The 17,598-nt window shown below is 32.9% G+C and overlaps 1 protein-coding gene across 2 annotated transcripts; it reads right to left on the bottom strand.

Annotated features, from left to right (window-relative positions):
• Nucleotides 1-5,823: 5,823 nt before the first annotated feature.
• LOC131929127 (monocarboxylate transporter 14) lies at nt 5,824-15,268 on the bottom strand. Of its 2 annotated transcripts, none has more exons than XM_059285329.1 (8): nt 15,249-15,268; nt 14,317-14,664; nt 13,499-13,642; nt 12,322-13,234; nt 11,228-11,478; nt 9,357-9,626; nt 8,751-8,876; nt 5,824-7,982 (listed from the first exon to the last, which is right to left on the bottom strand). In XM_059285329.1, exons 2-8 carry the CDS (start codon nt 14,609-14,611, stop codon nt 7,801-7,803), a joined length of 2,181 nt encoding a protein of 726 aa, XP_059141312.1. In that variant the 5' UTR covers nt 14,612-14,664; nt 15,249-15,268; the 3' UTR covers nt 5,824-7,800. The 2 variants fall into 2 exon arrangements, with proteins under 2 accessions (XP_059141312.1, XP_059141336.1); XM_059285353.1 differs by having other exon boundaries at nt 11,228-11,472.
• Nucleotides 15,269-17,598: the final 2,330 nt, after the last annotated feature.

The raw sequence follows: 17,598 nt of genomic DNA, 5'->3' as shown, positions 1-17,598 counted from the left end.
TCTACAAATTATACTCCCATTTATCATAAAAGGTATGACATTTTTTTTTATATAATGAAGACATTGATACAAATAAGTTTGTCTGGTTCAGGGTTCCTAATCAAAGAACATCTGAGAGTAAAAAACATTAGGGAATAAAACTCAAGAACAATTTATTTCTTTATGTGCAAGCAGATAAATAACAATACTAATGCAGTATACTGATAATTCAATTTGGCCACATGTTGTGAGGTATATTTTATCATGCTTCATTTTACATTTTCTCATTCTTTGCTGATGTCTTTGAATTATTGAATAATTAATTTAAAAAAAAGAAAACAGTGCCCATTCACACACATTTCTGTTGCACATATTCTGATCACCTTTTTATGTGAAAGTAAAGGCAGCTTGGTGTAACAATTTATTATAATATCTTTAAATAGATGTTGTTAAAGAAATAAATGACCTCTTATCTCCCCTTATCTGAAATCGATCTTACAAAAACCCACCTTGTGTAAACAGCCCTTCAGTGGTTGTTCTGTTCTAGTTTAATGTTCTCTTCATTTAAAAAATTATTATCACATTAATTAAATTTTTTTTTGCATATCTTTTGCATAGTCTTTGATTATAGAATTTATTAGTAATTTTTAATTCCAAATGGGGGTTTCATTTGCTTTCAACTGTTTACACCACAATTTAACGTTACTGAGACCCCATCTGTGAATCCGGATTCATTATGCTTAATGCCCATTAAATTTTGCTTCATGCATGTTGGATTAGTCAGACATTTCAGAAGTGCCTATATATTTAAGTCTTTCATATCTACTCGATTAAGTAAAAATGTAAATTATCATTTGACAATTTTGTTTTTAATTGTTTTGGTGTGGTGTTTTTTATTTTTTTTTTATTTGTAATAGAACAGACAATTAAGTATTACATGCTTCGAGTGTTATTTTAATTATTTTTTTTCATTTTAGTTTGCTAGTCAAATCCATTTAGTTGTTTTATTTGTCTAATTAATATGTAAAAATCATAGCTATTGATTGATTTTGTATGCTCAGACATTGATTTATAGATTACAAGTTTTTTCTTTTGTGTATTATGATATATAGATTACATGATATTTTGGTGTATTAAGATTTCTTACATGTGTTATATTGCTATTTCAGAAAATTAAGAATACAACTTTTGGAAAATTTGAATATTACATTATATTTGTAGTAGTTGCTAGACATCTATGCTTGATTTTAATGGTTTTTTTTTATTGAGCCCTGTTCTTTATAAAAGTCTATAGTTAGCTGCTATCAAATGATATTACTTAGCTACTTAAAAATAACATTTTTAACCCTTTTATCATGTTTCAGAATTTTAAAAACACAGAAGTATATGAATAAGTAACTACAAATAACTGAAATTCCCAAATTAATATTCTAAGCCCTTTCTAATATTTGGCTTAAGTTGAAAATACCTTGAAGTACTTAACAACACATTTTGTTGTGTAGGGCCACATAGTAAATCAAAGTTTACAAGTTGGACAGTTTAAAAAAAAAGATAGCTACCCTCTTCCATCTGCATTTAACCCCTAGGTGATTAGTAAGCTTTTTAGCCCTTGGTTTTATACGTACAGTTGATATTTGATAAGTATTAACTTTAACTAGTAACTTGTCATACCAAATGGTTTTATGCAGCTGAATGTAATTCTATTGCAGTGTTTAGTTTTTGTTAATATCTACATTTGTTTCTAATAAAATTATGATTTTTGCAACAATTATCAAAACCTTAATTCTTGATATAAGTAAAAGTAAGTAAAGTTTCCCTTTCAAACCTGACGGTCTATGGGGCACGTGAAGTAGAGTTCACTTGTTTCTGTGACCTCGGCATATGAAGAGATAGTGTGGTCAGCACTATGCCCAGCCGCCTTTACTTTCCCTAATGTGAGTTAGGTACCCATCAGAGTTGGGTGGACTCAGGGACGGTCTATTGACTTGAACTGGATTTGAACTCGAGACTAACGGGTTAGCAGTCCAGCTCTCTACTGCTAGACCACTCCGTCCTCAATTCTCGATATAGGTAATAGTTAAAGACTGATGTGTCCTTTTATCTGGTAGTGTTAATCTTCTTTTGCACTGAGAATCTTAAATCAGGCTGATTGCAAATTAGTAGAAGTAACATTTCTTACACCAATGTTTTCAGCAGCTAGACTGGGCTGTTTTATTCCTTTTTAGTGAATTGCACCACTTGACTTGAATGTGGTGTTTGGTTGAGGGATGACTTTTAGTTTCAGAACTGGCTTTACATGCACATACCTCTCTGCTAGACCACACTGTCTCCCGGAGAAGTTTGTGAACAAAAAAACTGCACTGAATTTCAACATACTTATTGAAAATATGCCTAGTGAATCTTAATCTTTTGTTTATATTTATTTAATCAGTTTCATTTGTGCATTCACCAAACCCTTCTAAATAGTTCTAAGGTCTCTAGTAGGAAAATTGATTCGTGAAGCGTCAGAGTCAAATGTGTATCTTGAACTCCACCGAACCCCTGAGACGGATTCACTGAACCCCAAGGGTTCAATCAAACCCTGGTTAAGAACTACTACTTTAAAGTAAATAAATTACCCTTTTGAACCTTACTGTCAGGGCCAGTGGCGTAGCCAGGGTCGTCTCAAGGGGGGATGTTCCAATTTTTACCCGGGGACAAGCTTTCGATTTGCACCCCCCTCAGACTTTTGATTTGCACGCCCCCCCTCATACTTTATATATATACCGAGGGGTCTATGGGGGGATTATGACCCCCCCTCCCCCTGCCTACGCCACTGGTCAGGGCAGGTCAAGTAGAATTCATCTATTTTTGTGACCTTGGCATACTAAGGGATAATGTTAGCACTATGGCCAGCCACCTTCAGAGCTGTAGGGACTCAGGGATGTCCTATGGACTCGAACCCAGGATACAAACTCAAGACTTTTAAAGTAGCTATCAAATGCTCTACCATTTGACCAAGCTAACCCAAAGTGGTTGCAATGTAAAAAAAAAAGGACAAGTAAATCTGGTTTTTCTGCAGTTCTTTATGTACATCTACTTTAACTTTGAAATATATTTTCTTTAGTTTGGAGAAATGACGTTTTCCAACAGCTTTTACATTAAGTAGTGATAACAGTTGCAATGTTTGTATTGTTAAAGAAAAAGGTTTTAATACTTTGCCCGAAATTTAGTGGAAGATGATTAAATCAAGACAAACACAGGCTTTGTTTTATAAACCTACAACTTTATTTTATTTGAGAGGAATAAAAAATAACATTTGGATAAGAATTATTTTGACTTAAAGTTTGTAAAAAAAACTGGACAAGCATAGAGTCAAGGCCAATTGTAACTGCTGTATATGCTTCATACTAAAATAAAAACTTCAATGGAAATACATCTCTTAAGCAAAATTCAGCAAATTAAGAAAAGAAGAAAACAGTATTGCAAGGAGAAAACCTAGAGTTTTTAAAAGAAATATGTGGTGGTTATGATGTATGGACAGCCATACTGATACCAGTTTTGACTGAACTGAAGAAATTCAAACAAAATATACAAATAAAAATAAATCACAGAAATAATGTAAAAATTTAATTTTATTTTCTACAGTTCAAATATTGCTGATTCCAAAACTATTCTCTAAAGGTACAGACATATACTTGGAAAATATCCTATAAAGTAACTTCTTTTGCGTTTTTTTTTAAAATTTCGCAACTATAAAAAAAAAATAGTTTCTGAATCTAGAAATGAAACTTTAAAAAATAAAACCAACCAGAAACAACTGTATATGATATATACATTAACTGTGAAACAAGTACAGTGCACATGTACAAATAACACTTGAACCTACACCACCAATGCTTCAGGGAAACATGCGAGTAGGTTCAATACAATTTTCCAATAGATATGCCGCATTTGCAGCAATGCCATTTTATAATCAGTAATAATATGCACACAGAAAAATAAAATGCTTCAGTGAAAACAATTTCTACATGTTGATAGTTAATTTGCTGCAATAAAGTACGGACCTAGAGACCGTACACATCATTATACAGCAATCAGCATGTATTAATTAATTAATTAATCTTGCCATTTTTCAATGATTAAACCAGTTAACATTTCACATGTCCCATACATTCATTAACACACAAGTAATTTTTCTTCAAGTAGATCTGCACAAAAAATTTCACTTTAAAATTTTAATTCATGAAGAATAACACATAGCTTTGTCAATACATAGAGATAATACAGTGTTTTATGAATACTATTGGGTGTTTCTTACTAATATTATCTATCTTTGTTTATCTAACTTGAATATGGTTTATTTTGTCATTGAATACATTCTTGTAGAGATATTAACTGTGAATCAAGAACATACTTTCTACATTTGGGACTAAGTAGTTCACAAAAATTATTTTCTTGACATGAAGGTTCAAAAACTTTAGCACAAATAAACTACGTTTATAGTTTCCTAAACCTAACATTTTCAAATCAAATTTAACAGTGAAAGTTCAAAAATTTTATAGTCAAAATAAACTATGTTTATAGTTTACAGTTCCCTAAACCTAACATTTTCAAATCAAATTTAACAGTGAAGGTTAAAGAACTTTAAGGGAAAGAAATGACCACTACATTACATTTTATGTCCGATACAAGCTGTAAAGGATATATTTTTATTGTATTCACTAGTTTTCACCTAAATGGCAAACATTTTAAGTAATTGATGTTTAAACACTAAATAATTATCCACGTAAAATATTCTTAACCCTTCATGAAGTCAAACAGAAGATGAACAGCTTTACTAAATATAAATCAGACTCAAGTTTTTTGGCATTTTGTGTTAATTCTTTTAATTTCTGACAAGTAGTACCTCAGTGAACGATATTAGTACTAGATTTTCTTCTTAAAGTTTTTATAAAACTTTTTTTTATATTCATAAATTAAAGCAAAACAGTATAATTACCATCTACCAGTTCATAAATTTACCGACAACATTTTTATGTTTCTTCAATTCAGTACAAACAACATCACATTTATTCGTTCAACCAGTTAAAAAAATATAGAAAAATAGAACCATTAAAAATATAAGCCATTGAAACATATAAAAGGCTTGAAATGATTTTCATTGTGCAGATTTATTACTACATCCAGTGCAATAATGTACAACATGACAAGGGGACATAATTTTTTTATTTTTTCATTCTTGCCCAACTTTAATTCATCAAAAAATGCATTGTAAAGTATTTAAAAAAAATCTGGCATTGACAAAAAAATAATTCAACGAATAGTTTAACATTGACATTCAATAATGAAGTAAACAGGTAAGACAATTTTTTTATAACAACAAAATAAACAGCCAAAGAAACACTGGTATTAACACTTTCAACCTGTGTAGAACTTATAATTACTGTCCACTGTAAAAAAAAAAAAAAAAAAAAAAAAAAAAAAAAAGTTTTGTGAGCCTTAAACCATACTGCCTTAGGAAATATGTTGTTACTTCATATTGGTTTCAAATGTTTCAGAGAAACCAAGCCTTATATCACACTTCTTTATACAATATATTATTACTTCAAATATATTCAAGTTTTTCAGAAAAACCAAGCTAACTAACACAAACATTTTCCTATTGCAGTTTCAACCCTAATGTATCAACATGATGCAACAATTTATAAACTTTATTAAAAAAATGCAATGTTTGATGAGGTTAAATATATACTTTAAAAATCCTGGTTAACTTTTTAAATATGTATATATTTATATTACAAATACTTGCAATGTGTATGAGACACTTTAAACTTTAATCCTGAATAATTTAGCTATTTATAATTAGTCGTTTTTCAAGCCACCTGATAAGATAACTGATGTATCCTTTTATTATTTCTAAAATTTAAAAAATAAATTAAATTTAACAAGTGTTTAAAAATGTAGGAACAATGTGGCAACAAAAATTTCTACATGGCTGAAATTAGTTTTAAAAAAAACAAGATTTGTTTTTACAAGTTGTTTCAATGATGAGTAAAAAAGTTGAACTGAATGAACTTGATTACATTTGAAGTGTTACAGGAGGAAGTTGTGAAGCTCTGATGTAAGCAATGTGTGCTTGACAATGTAAGTGCTTACACCAGTACTGACAATTTGTACTTAAGATTTTACCTACATTTGTGACAATTTGTAATTAAGATTTTACCTACATTCGTTTATAAAATTTCATAGAAATTACTATTTGTATTGATGTTAAAAATTATCCTTAAAGTATGAAAGAGTTAACAGATGTAAAGAAATTTTTTTGTATATTTGGAATAGTCATTAGTACCAAAGTGAACTATAAAACAATTCTTAGTAAACTATATAAAAAAAACAACTGTAGAGTTAAAGTAAATGTATGCGTTGCTGGCTAACATACTGTGTAGAGTTTTAACAGGAAGGAAAATAAGATACAGCCTAGTTGAGTTTGTTACAGGTTCTAAATACACATAATATAATACTGAGTATGGAAAAAAAATTATGACTAATTAAAATCAATTTTTTTTTATAAATTTAAAAAACAAACAATGCACATACTTCAATAAAACATATTGTACATCATGTACAAGGTAAAAATAAGTGTACAATCTAAAAATGTTGTACTGTGATACACACTTGTAACAAGCCTTTACATCAAAAAAAAAAAAAATATAGGAACACGCAAGCTTCGTAAAATAACAGAACAAGTGGTAGGATGTAGGGCATTAGTCAGTAGTCTCATGTAATGACTAAATATCTGTAGGTATAGAGAGGAGAAAAGCAGATGACGTTGTATTCATGCATGGTAAGTTGAAAGATAAAATGTACACGATCACTGACTCAATGAAAAAACCAATCGACTCAATGGGGAACAAAATACTAGAGGAAGAAATATAATACAGTGTGTTATAAAAAGTGAATTTTAAAGTACCATGCAGCTAGTTGGCAAGTTAAGTAAAATAGATTTTTAAATAAAAAAAATCCAGTGTCTAAAGCCATTTATCAAGGGATTTGAAATTCAAATCTACTTGAAATGTGTTATAGACAAAAACAAAGGAATTTCACTAAGATGAATAGAAATAAATTTTAAAGAATTGAATGAGGTTTTTAAAAATATTTTTTTTACCTTTGTAGCATTTTGAAATGTATGAAAAATTAAAATACTGCTTTGGTGGAGCTGTATATGGCACTTTAAAAAACACCAAAAAAAAAATTAAATAACTATGGCACATGTTTTTTTTTCTACATAAATAGTGTATTTGGCTCCCAAATAAGATGAAATAGGTTAAATTGTAAGGAATAGAACAAAATATTGCCGTAAATTATTGTTTTAGGTATGTAATGTAAACAAAAAAATTACAGTACACACTTTTAAACAGGAAGGTCGGTTAAAGCTTAAAAATGTCAAAAACTTTGACTGATTTTCAAAGTGCAAAAAAATTTTCAACATAGATTTTTTTTTTGTAAAATTCATCCTATGAAAATATGTTGCTTTAGTTTTTTTCAACAGTATGAAAGAAAATTCCTCTTGTGCTATACAGCAATACATGAGAGAAGAGATCTCTTATATAGGCAGTTAGGAGAGGTAGGAAGGAAGATAGGGGGGAAAAAAATAATGAACAGGCATTCAAGTTAAACAGATCATGAAACAAATATTGCTCATGTATATGACAGTAGCTATCAACAGTTTAAAATTTAAAAAAAAGATGATTCTCATTTCAGTCTTTGCAATATGAAAGCCATTTTTTTCCCCTCCGCTAAAATGGAAGATTTTAACTGACGCATCTCTTGCCGCCTTCACTAAATAGCAGATTCCAGTTGTAGCGCCTCCTGGTGCCTTGTTGGCAGGGGCGGGGTCGCCCCTCGATCTTTGTAGGTCTTGAGGAATAAGATGGGCAACATGAGAAGGCCTGAGATAATGTTCAAGGCTCCCGCAAAGTAGAAACAGTTGTCAATGCTTTTTGTCTTGTCTAGTAGCTGACCTGTTGATCGAAACAAATGAGTTAAAACAAAACGTCTTTTTAGGGACGGAGTGGCCTAGCGACAGAGAGCTAGAAAGTCTCAAGTTCGAATCTGGGTTCAAGTCAGTAGACTGTCCCTGAGGTCACAGAAACAGGTGAACTCTTATTCACTTGCATCATAGACCATCAGGTTTTGAAGGGGAACTTTACTTACTTTACATCCTTTTAATTATCTGTGCTTTAATTTATTTCATGAAGTAACAATTATTTCAGAGTATTCTGTTTGTTTTTATATTATATCCATATCAATTAGGATTCAGTCACAACATTTTCTACAGTATGAGTAATAAATAAAGGATGATGGGAACCCTTATTCAATAAATGAAAACACATACTATTGTTTTGTTAAGGATTATACCAAAACTAAATCTCAGAACTTCTAATAAAAAAAATAAAAATGATTGCATTTCTTTATTATTTTTTTGAATTCAGCTAATTTGAGAAAAAAAAAATGGTGTATTAGTTATCTAGTTAATCACTAAAAAATAAATATTTCTAGAAAATTTGGTAGAGGCTCTATTTTTTTGAATTCAGCAAATTTGAGAAAAAAATGGTGTATTAGTTAGATCTAGTTAATTGCCAAAAAATATTTCTGGAAAATTTGGTAGAGGCACAATTTTTTTGAATTCAGCAAACTTGAGAAAAAAAAAATAAAGTGCATTAGTTAGATCTAGTTAATTACCAAAATAAATATTTTTAGAAAATTTGGCAATAAAAACATCCGCTGACCAGCAATAGGTGGACCAATAAATGCAGCCACTCCCTGGAACAGTATGAGCAGCCCGAAAGACTTTGTCAACATCTCCAACCCCAGCAAGTCCACCAGCAGGATGGTTCTCAGAGACACAAAAACAGCTGAAAACATTCAGATGGTCTTTTTAAACACATTTTTAAACAATAAATGATAGTTTGCTTTCATTTCAATGTTTTGAGACAAACTGAGGTGTATTTATAAACTGTTAGGTGAGTACAGTACAAGTCCATACCTTTTGAGATTACACTTTTAAGCAAGGGGACTAATACAATTACATTTGTATGTAGTAAATAAACAATATTAAATGTAAGCTATCTAGAGTGATCTCCCCTGTTGTAAAGGTGTGTATAAGTTATCCCTTTTTTGGCATTTTAAAAATAAGTAAGGAAAAATACAAAGAATTATATTTTAAAAATTGCTTTTAAAACAACACAAATACAACAATATCATTGTAGGTAAAAATAAATAACCGAAGAAAAATAAAGTAAAACGAAAACAAAAATTACTTTAAAAAATTTCTATACTAACTAGAAAAGCAGAACTAGCTTTAAATTGGCACCGCCAGAGCCAAGAATACAAACCTAGGCAAAGACCAAGAAAAGCAGAAATGGCTGCGAGCATGTCTTCATTAGTGGCAAGAGGGCACAGCAGCACAGCGATTCCAGCCAAGATGAGGGCACAGTTGTTCAGATGTAAGGAGTTGATGCAGGGCCGGTCTGCCACCCAGCCACATATGATACGCCCAACCGTGTTGGTGATGCCGATGATAGAGATAAGAAATGAGGCGCGCTCATCTGACATCCCTATTGATCGTCCTTTGGTTGGTAAGTAGAAGTATGGGATAAAGAAAGCTGTTGAGAGAGGGTTAACTTTTAGTAAAAAACAAAAAAATAAATGCTAATTCTGCATATAAATAATTTTCTTTAAAATGGTGTTTGTAGAATCTATGTAGTGAAGGATTTTGGGGTCTTGTTCTCATAAGTCCCGCCACTAATGCAAAAAGTGCACATGGGAAAAGTTAAGCCCCAACACTTCGTGCCAGCTCCATTTCAATGCACGCACGCAACCTTGAGGGTTAAGGTTAACACTCAAGGCACCAGAATGCAGACTTTTCAATAAAATCTAAAAGTACAATTATCATATCCTCTTTTTTATAATTTTTTTTTGGGTGGCAGGGATTAACTTTTTCGGCATGGCTTATCGGGACAAGATCCAGAATTTCTTCCTAATGCTAAGTGAATGTTGGCCACTCTCATTAAAGTGACAAGTTCACACTTTTTAAAAAAATTATTAAAAAAAATTGTTTTTCAATAGATAGCTTTACAAATTCATTCCAAAGTAAAAAAACAAAAAGCAAAATCAAAACAACAACCTATTTTTTTAAAAGTGCACTGTCAAGCACTGATCATTTGTTGGCATTACAAAATAAAAAAAGCTACTTAAAAGTGTTTTGTAAGAAATCATAAAACTGTAAAATAAAAAACTGTAGCAGACATTTAACTACATCCTTACAAAAAACATAGAATATCCAGGAGTTTTGAAAGAACAAAAAATTAAAATTGCCTTGTAAGTAATTTGAAGATCAGCTTCCACTCAGCTTTTTAAAATGGATTTCTGTAACTTGTGAGATATTTTGGTTTTTGATTATAATTAAACTGTAACTTTAAAGTTAATGTTATTAGTTAATAATTTTAATCTTAATTACATTTGTAACTTTTCTTTTTGCACTTTTAAAGTTTATTTTTATAAACTATATCAGCATTATCGAAACAAAGTTATTTTCATGTAAGGGACCAATTTTAAATTAAACTAAACTTTTTAAACATTAAAAAATATAAATTCTAATATATTTATATTTCTTTCCAAAGGAGTTTAGTCACATAAGTGATTAAAAATGACAATTGAAAACTATTAAAAAATATAGAATTCAATATTTAAAGACTTTTCAATACAAAAATTAAAGCCCAACAATGCACAATTTCATGTGAACTAAATTTTTGAAAACAGTGAACTATTATCTCCCTTGGTATCACTTACCAACAATCCTACATTACCTGCATTATAAAAGTTTTAAAGCAAAAAGAAAAAAAAATTCTAATTTTTCTTTTTGTCATTGAAATAAAAATATAAAATAAATTTAAATTTTTTTTTTACCTAAACAAGTAATGTGTTGAAATAACATTAGAGCTTAAACACATTATACGGCTAACAAGATGAATAACTAAAAAAAGTAGTTAAACGCTGCATTTAAAATAACATCTCCTAATTTTAATTGGTAGCATGGGCGTGAAGACTGACAAATTAATGTTCTAAAATAATAAGTTTTCTTTTAACGATCTTATTTATCATGGTTTGCATAAAAAATTGTAGTTAAAACCATTTTCTATTTAAATGATGGTGTATTAAAAAGTAGAAAAAACACAACATGAAACAAATATTCTGGCCAACTTACAAAGGAGGGTGAGAAAGGTGGACAAAGCCAGCAAGGCAAAAACAGGGTTAATCAACAGCTTGATGTCCACCATCTCACAGAAGATGACCCAGAACTTGTAGAGGAGGGAGGACTTGCGGTCCAGCTCCTTCTCGTATTGCTCCAGGCTGGCCTGGATCTGGGGGATGCTGAGCATGCTGTTGCTCAGGTACGTGGACTGGGAGGACAGGTGGCTCTTGTAGCTGCTGGCCATGGAACTGTTCGACCTGTACCTGAAGAATTTGGTACCTCAGTAAAGCAGTCTTTACAAGTCACAGTGTTTAGTATATAAGAAGTAATACATAATGTCTTTTTTTAAAATGATTTTTACCCTCAAGTTAGATCATCTGAGTATATGAATCAATTTCTATTACGATAAGCAAAAATATTCTTCAAGAATCACAAAATAACTGCTAGATTCAGATTCTAAAAACTACTTTTAAAAATGTAGAAGTGTGGCAGAACTCTATTATAAACCAATCATCACGTAAGTCTGAAGCTCTAATCCCCCCCTTAAGAATTGTTTATGGATGACCCCTAATTTTAAGTTATATTAAACTATATACTTATTTTTAAGATATAGTTTAATAATAACATAAATTATCAATGAAATAACATCATAATAATGCTTTAAAATGTTCTACAATAAAAAGACATGTTTTTAATAAAAATGACAAAATTTAAGTTAAATGTTTTGTTAAGTTAAAAGAGTGCTCAACCATACAACCATGCTGTCTCATACCCGAGTGTGGTAAATATATATATATATATATATATATATATATATATATATATATATATATATATATATATATATATATATAACATGAATCAGGTATTTATTAGAGCTGACTGGACTCTAGGGCATCCAACACTGGATTAGAAGTCAAACATTCAAATTAGCTCTACCACCCAATCATGCCATCCCATATACCCCAGTGTAAAAGTAAAGAAAATTAAGAGTCTTCTTTAGACCTAATGATCCACTGGGCAGATGAAAGCGTTCATGTTTCTTGACCCCAGTGTAAGCTTAGCTTGAAACCATAAAACAACAAAAATGAAAACCACCCACTCACCTGATGGTCCTGGTGTCGCTGGGGATCATGTGGATACTAATAACATTTCCCTCAATGGTGGGAGAAGACTGGAGGTCACTGGTCGACCTAGTGACCACCGGCCCGCCCCCGTTGCTGATCTGCTCAATACGCATCTCCAACACGTCATCGCCTATCTGCACGTACTGGTCGTTGATGGGGATCACGCTGCAGCTGCGAGTTTTAGACACACCGTTCGGCGCCAACGACCCGTTAGAGGTGGGGATCCGACCGTTAGTGAGCATTGATATTGACGAGTTGTTGCGCGGCAGGACGATGCCGTCCGGCAGGGAGCCGCGCTTCTGAACAATCTGAGAGTGAGCAAGCTGGTGGGTGCCGTTGGGGCAGTAGATGGGGGAGCTCTTCTGCACGGCGTCGATGACGAACCCCGGGAGGCTGTTCTTTGAGTGGGCCAGGCTCTGGGAGCTGAACCCCAGCTGTTTCTTAAACCTGGCGATGAAAGAATCGTTCCTTTTCATCTCGAAGATCTTCGAGTCAAGCTTAATCAGTTTGTTATCCTTTGTGATTATGCAGTTATCCAAAGATCCGTTGGAAATAGTCCTCTGCCTTTTTTTATCCTCAATCAGAGCTTTCATGATTGCTCCTCGCTCGATCTCCACCCGCGCCTGAACCGGCCTGCGTTTTTTCGACCCCCATCTGTCCAGTGGAATAAACAGCATGCCACACGCGGCACATTTCAGAACGATGCCGGCGAAAATTAAGTTCTGACCCTCCCAGGTGTACTCTGTGAGCAAATAACGTGCCAGCGGCGGGAAAACAAACTGACCGATGCCGGTGCCACAGACCACGATGCCAGTGGTGAAAGCCCTTTTCTTCTCAAACCAGTAGCCAACACAAACGATGGAGGGGAGGTAAATCATCCCAAACCCAATACCTGATGACAAAAAATACCATTTAGAACAAGAAGAAAAAAATCATTTATGTTTCTAATAAATAATGCTGATTATTAAATTAATTTAAAAATTTTAACATTTAGAACAAGAAGAAAAAATTGTCTGTTTCTAATAAATTATGCAGATTTTAAAATTAATCTAATAATTTTAACCTTAGCGCATAAATGAAACCCTGTTATTTTGAAGATTTTTAATCCCCCCTTCATCATAAAGCCAAATTACCCCATGATTAAAAAAAAACTTACCTCCAATGATGCCATAGGTAGCAATCAGCATCTCAATGCTACTGGATTGTGTACTAAGTAGAAAGCCTGCCATTGTTATTACACTGCCGGCCATTGTAACCTTACGACAGCCGTACCTTGTGCACAAAGCTGCCACAAATGGACCTAGAGATCCATGACAAGAATGGTTACTATCTACACACACAACATTACACTATTTAATAGAGATCCATGACAACAATTGTTACTTTTAACTATCTGCACACACACATCATTACACTATTTAACACATACTTCCTAACTTTCAATAGTAAAAGAGTTGTTAAAATTAATTTAAAATTATAAATTAGTTTAATGATAGAGTGCCCAACTTTCAATGTTAAAGTAGTCGTGAAAATGTATTTTAAATTATAAATTAACATAATGATAGAGTACCAAACTTTCAATGTTAAAAAGTCATGAACATTATTTTTAAATTTTAATCAACTTACAATGTTAAAAGAATCATGACAATTGATTATAAACACATTCAGTTCATTAAATTTGTAATACAGATCCCAACTAGACTTGTGGCACCAAACATACCAATGTGCCCAACTTTCAATGTTAAAAGAGTTGTGAAAATTAATTTTAAATTATCAATTAACTTAATGATAATGATCCTAACTTTTAATGTTAAAAGAATGACAATTAATTATAAATCCAATTATATTATTACATTTGTAATAGAGATCCCAACTGTGCCCAACTTTCAATGTAAAAGTAGTCATAAAATTTCATTTTAAATCACCAATTAACTTAACGACAGAGTTCCCAACTAGAAACGACACCAAACTTACCAACAATCAGATAGCAGCCGGTCAGTGAAGACCCCACCCAGCTGACCTGGGAGTTGGTCGCCTTAAAGGCCTTCATGAACTCCGGGCTGACAACCCCAAAGGAGAAGCAAACCCCATCCACTATCATGTTGCACAGGAAGGACGCCACCATCACCACCCATCCCCATCCGCCATCCGGTGGGATGGGGTGGCTGTTGTCCTCCTCCTGCTCGTCGTCCTCTTCCTCGTCCTCGTCTGCGTAGCTGTTCTCCCCTTCCTGCGCCGCTGTAGCTCCATCGCTTGAAGGGTATCTCATGGTTGTATTTCTTGCACGGCGCCTCTCTCTCTACAGAATCACATAGTGGAGCTCTGGGGAAGACAAAATAGCAATCATTATAAAAACATCGCTGAATCTCTCTATAGTGGAGTTATATAGAAGACATAATAGCAATCATTGTAAAAACGTTGTTGTATCGCTCTATAGAATCACATAGTGGGGTTATAAAGAAGACATAATAGCAATCACTATAACAACATTGTTGATATCTCTCTATAGAATCACATAGTGGGGTTACGGAAGACAAAATATCAATCGCTCTAACAACATTTTGGTACCACTCTACAGAATCAAATGCTGGTATCATGTGAAAAAAAAATCAATCACTATAACAAAATTGTTGTGTCTCTCTACAGAGTCACGACATAGTATCAATAACTATGACATCATTGTTGATTGAAAAGTACTGATTTTGCTACTGACATTGCCCTGGGCATGTCAGTAATTGCCATTGTCTACTGTTGACATTGTTGGCTATAGTCATGAGAGAACATACACACAATCAGATCATGAACATGCCTGTTTTTTTTAGGCAAATATATGTGAGAGAAAAAGATAGTCAATAAATAAAATAACTAAGTTAGAAGGTTTCAATAATAAAGGAAAAGAATAGTACCTGCTTATGAATGCAATTTAACTTAAATTTCTCTAAATCCATTCTATAGTGTGGAAAAAAGAAAGAATCAACTACTAAATGATGTTAAGGGATACATATATCAGCCGTCACCAGACTATTTAAAATAATATTTTGTAGATGTGAATGACTTGCAATGTAAAACAACATCATCAGCTAAGTAAAGCTGTTACTGTCTGGTAGCAAATAGAATTTAGACTCTGTACCCTGACTCATTAGATGACTCACTCATTATTTATAATGAATAATAAAGGTTGAAGTATTAATACAAATTTTTAATTAATTCATATGTCATTAGAGGCTTATCCTTTCTCATACAGTTATGTTTTATCTAATTAGGAAATCTCATAGAAGTGATTAAATTAACGGCATATTGTGTTGATAAAAACACTTTTAAAAAGTATTGTAAATAATTCCTACTATCTATACAATCTATAGTTTTATAATTAAAATAAATAGATATTTTCTACTCCATCATTAAGTTAATTTGTAATTTAAAATTAATTTTCACGACCCTTTTTAACATTGAAAGTTTGGCACTATCATTAACTTAGCTTTGTAAAGAATTATAGAATAGAAACAGATCAACATTCTTGTTTATTCACCTAAAAAGAACCAACCAATAAAATCCTCTAGAAAACGTTTAATAACTACATAAAACATATGGTTCAGAAGATTTCTACTCATATGTCCCACTGATACAAGAAGAGTGCAGTCCCCTTTCTTGTCCTGTATTGGCCTAGACAAATGGGGTGACCATTTCAAGATATGCGCTGACCTCCTCTATGAGATTAGAAATGGACAAAGACCTGTGATGTAAGACTGGTTGATATGGTATGACCTTAGCAGTGTGGTCTGACTAATACAGACTGAAAGTGTATGTGAATATTTGGGTATAATGAGATAGAGTATACAGATGATACATTTTCTTATAGGAACTTGTTAGTTTAATTGGGATTAGGACTAAAGTATTAGCTTTGGTTGTAGCAAACTGGGGTAGGGGTGGAATAGAGGAGGTAATCCAACATAGATTAGTGGTCTGAGGGAGGAAGGGAGTTCACTCACACATTCTGATAGAAGAAAACTCACGAAAAAAATTCATGAAAATAATTCTAAGATTCAGTCTGGTAAACAAATAAATAGCATCCTCCCCCTCCAAACAAACAAACAAACAAACAAACATCAAAGGACTAGAATTTGCGTAACTTTTAGTATGTTTTTCTCTCATTGTGTTATTTATATTGCTATCAACATGTTACTGCTAGCATTACTTAAGTCACAAAAACAACATTTCAGATAAGTGAGTTTCAAAATTTAAATTGGCTATAAAAATATAACGTTTTTATTTTACTTTGTTCGTTTTTATTTTACTTTGTTTGAAAGAGGTATTCTGATAATAAATACTTCACTACTGACATTTGTACATAAGATAGTCTTACTAGAGGAATAATGACCATTTCTTGGTTTAGTTTTCACAAAAATGTGACTTTAGCAATTTTAGCACTAGGCTCTTTAATTGCAGGGCCATCTCAAATGGAAATAACCAGCAACCTTGGCCTCAACACTCCTACTGTGTTAGATATGTGGGCTAAAATGCTTGGCTTAACTGCCAACAGCAACAAACCAAAGCTGAACAAAAAAAAACAAAAAAAAAAACAGATGACTTATTAAAAACAAAAAACTCAACCTTGGAAAACATTTAGTGTGCAGTCTTACTCATCTGCATAAATTTTTTTTTAATGTTTAAGTCAAGATGCTAGTACACAGTGCACGGGCTATGACCTTGGTACACGGGCTATGGCTATGACCTTGGTACACGGGCTATGGCTATGACCTTGGTACACGGGCTATGACCTTAGTACACTGGGCTATGACCTTAGTACATGGGCAATGACCTTAGTACATGGGCAATGACCTTAGTACACTGGCAATGACCTTAGTACACTGGCAATGACCTTAGTACACTGGGCTATGACCTTAGTACACTGGGCTATGACCTTAGTACACTGGGCTATGACCTTAGTGCACGGCCTATGATCTTAGTACAAGGGGCTAAGACCTTAGTACACTGGTTTATGATTTAGCACACTGGGCTATGACCTTAGCACACTGCCCAAGATTCGGTACACCTAGGTCACACAACTAGAGATGACGGACGACCCGGCGTTACACAACATCTCGCGGTAACAGCTGTTCTTGGTGGGGGGGGGGGGGGGGAGATCCGGGGGATGGGCGAATTAATAGTCATGCCTACGGCTTCCAGACGTGTAAGTTGTCAGACACTGTATTATCGATTGGTAAACAGGACGTCAGTTTACAATCTGGCTAATCG

Source organism: Physella acuta, unplaced genomic scaffold (assembly GCF_028476545.2).
Source record: "Physella acuta isolate Inbredline_101_S28 unplaced genomic scaffold, ASM2847654v3 ptg000009l, whole genome shotgun sequence".
NCBI classification, from domain to species: Eukaryota; Metazoa; Mollusca; class Gastropoda; family Physidae; genus Physella; species Physella acuta.
The sequence above is the reverse complement of the archived record's forward strand: the minus strand, read 5'-3'. Positions and strand labels throughout refer to the sequence as shown.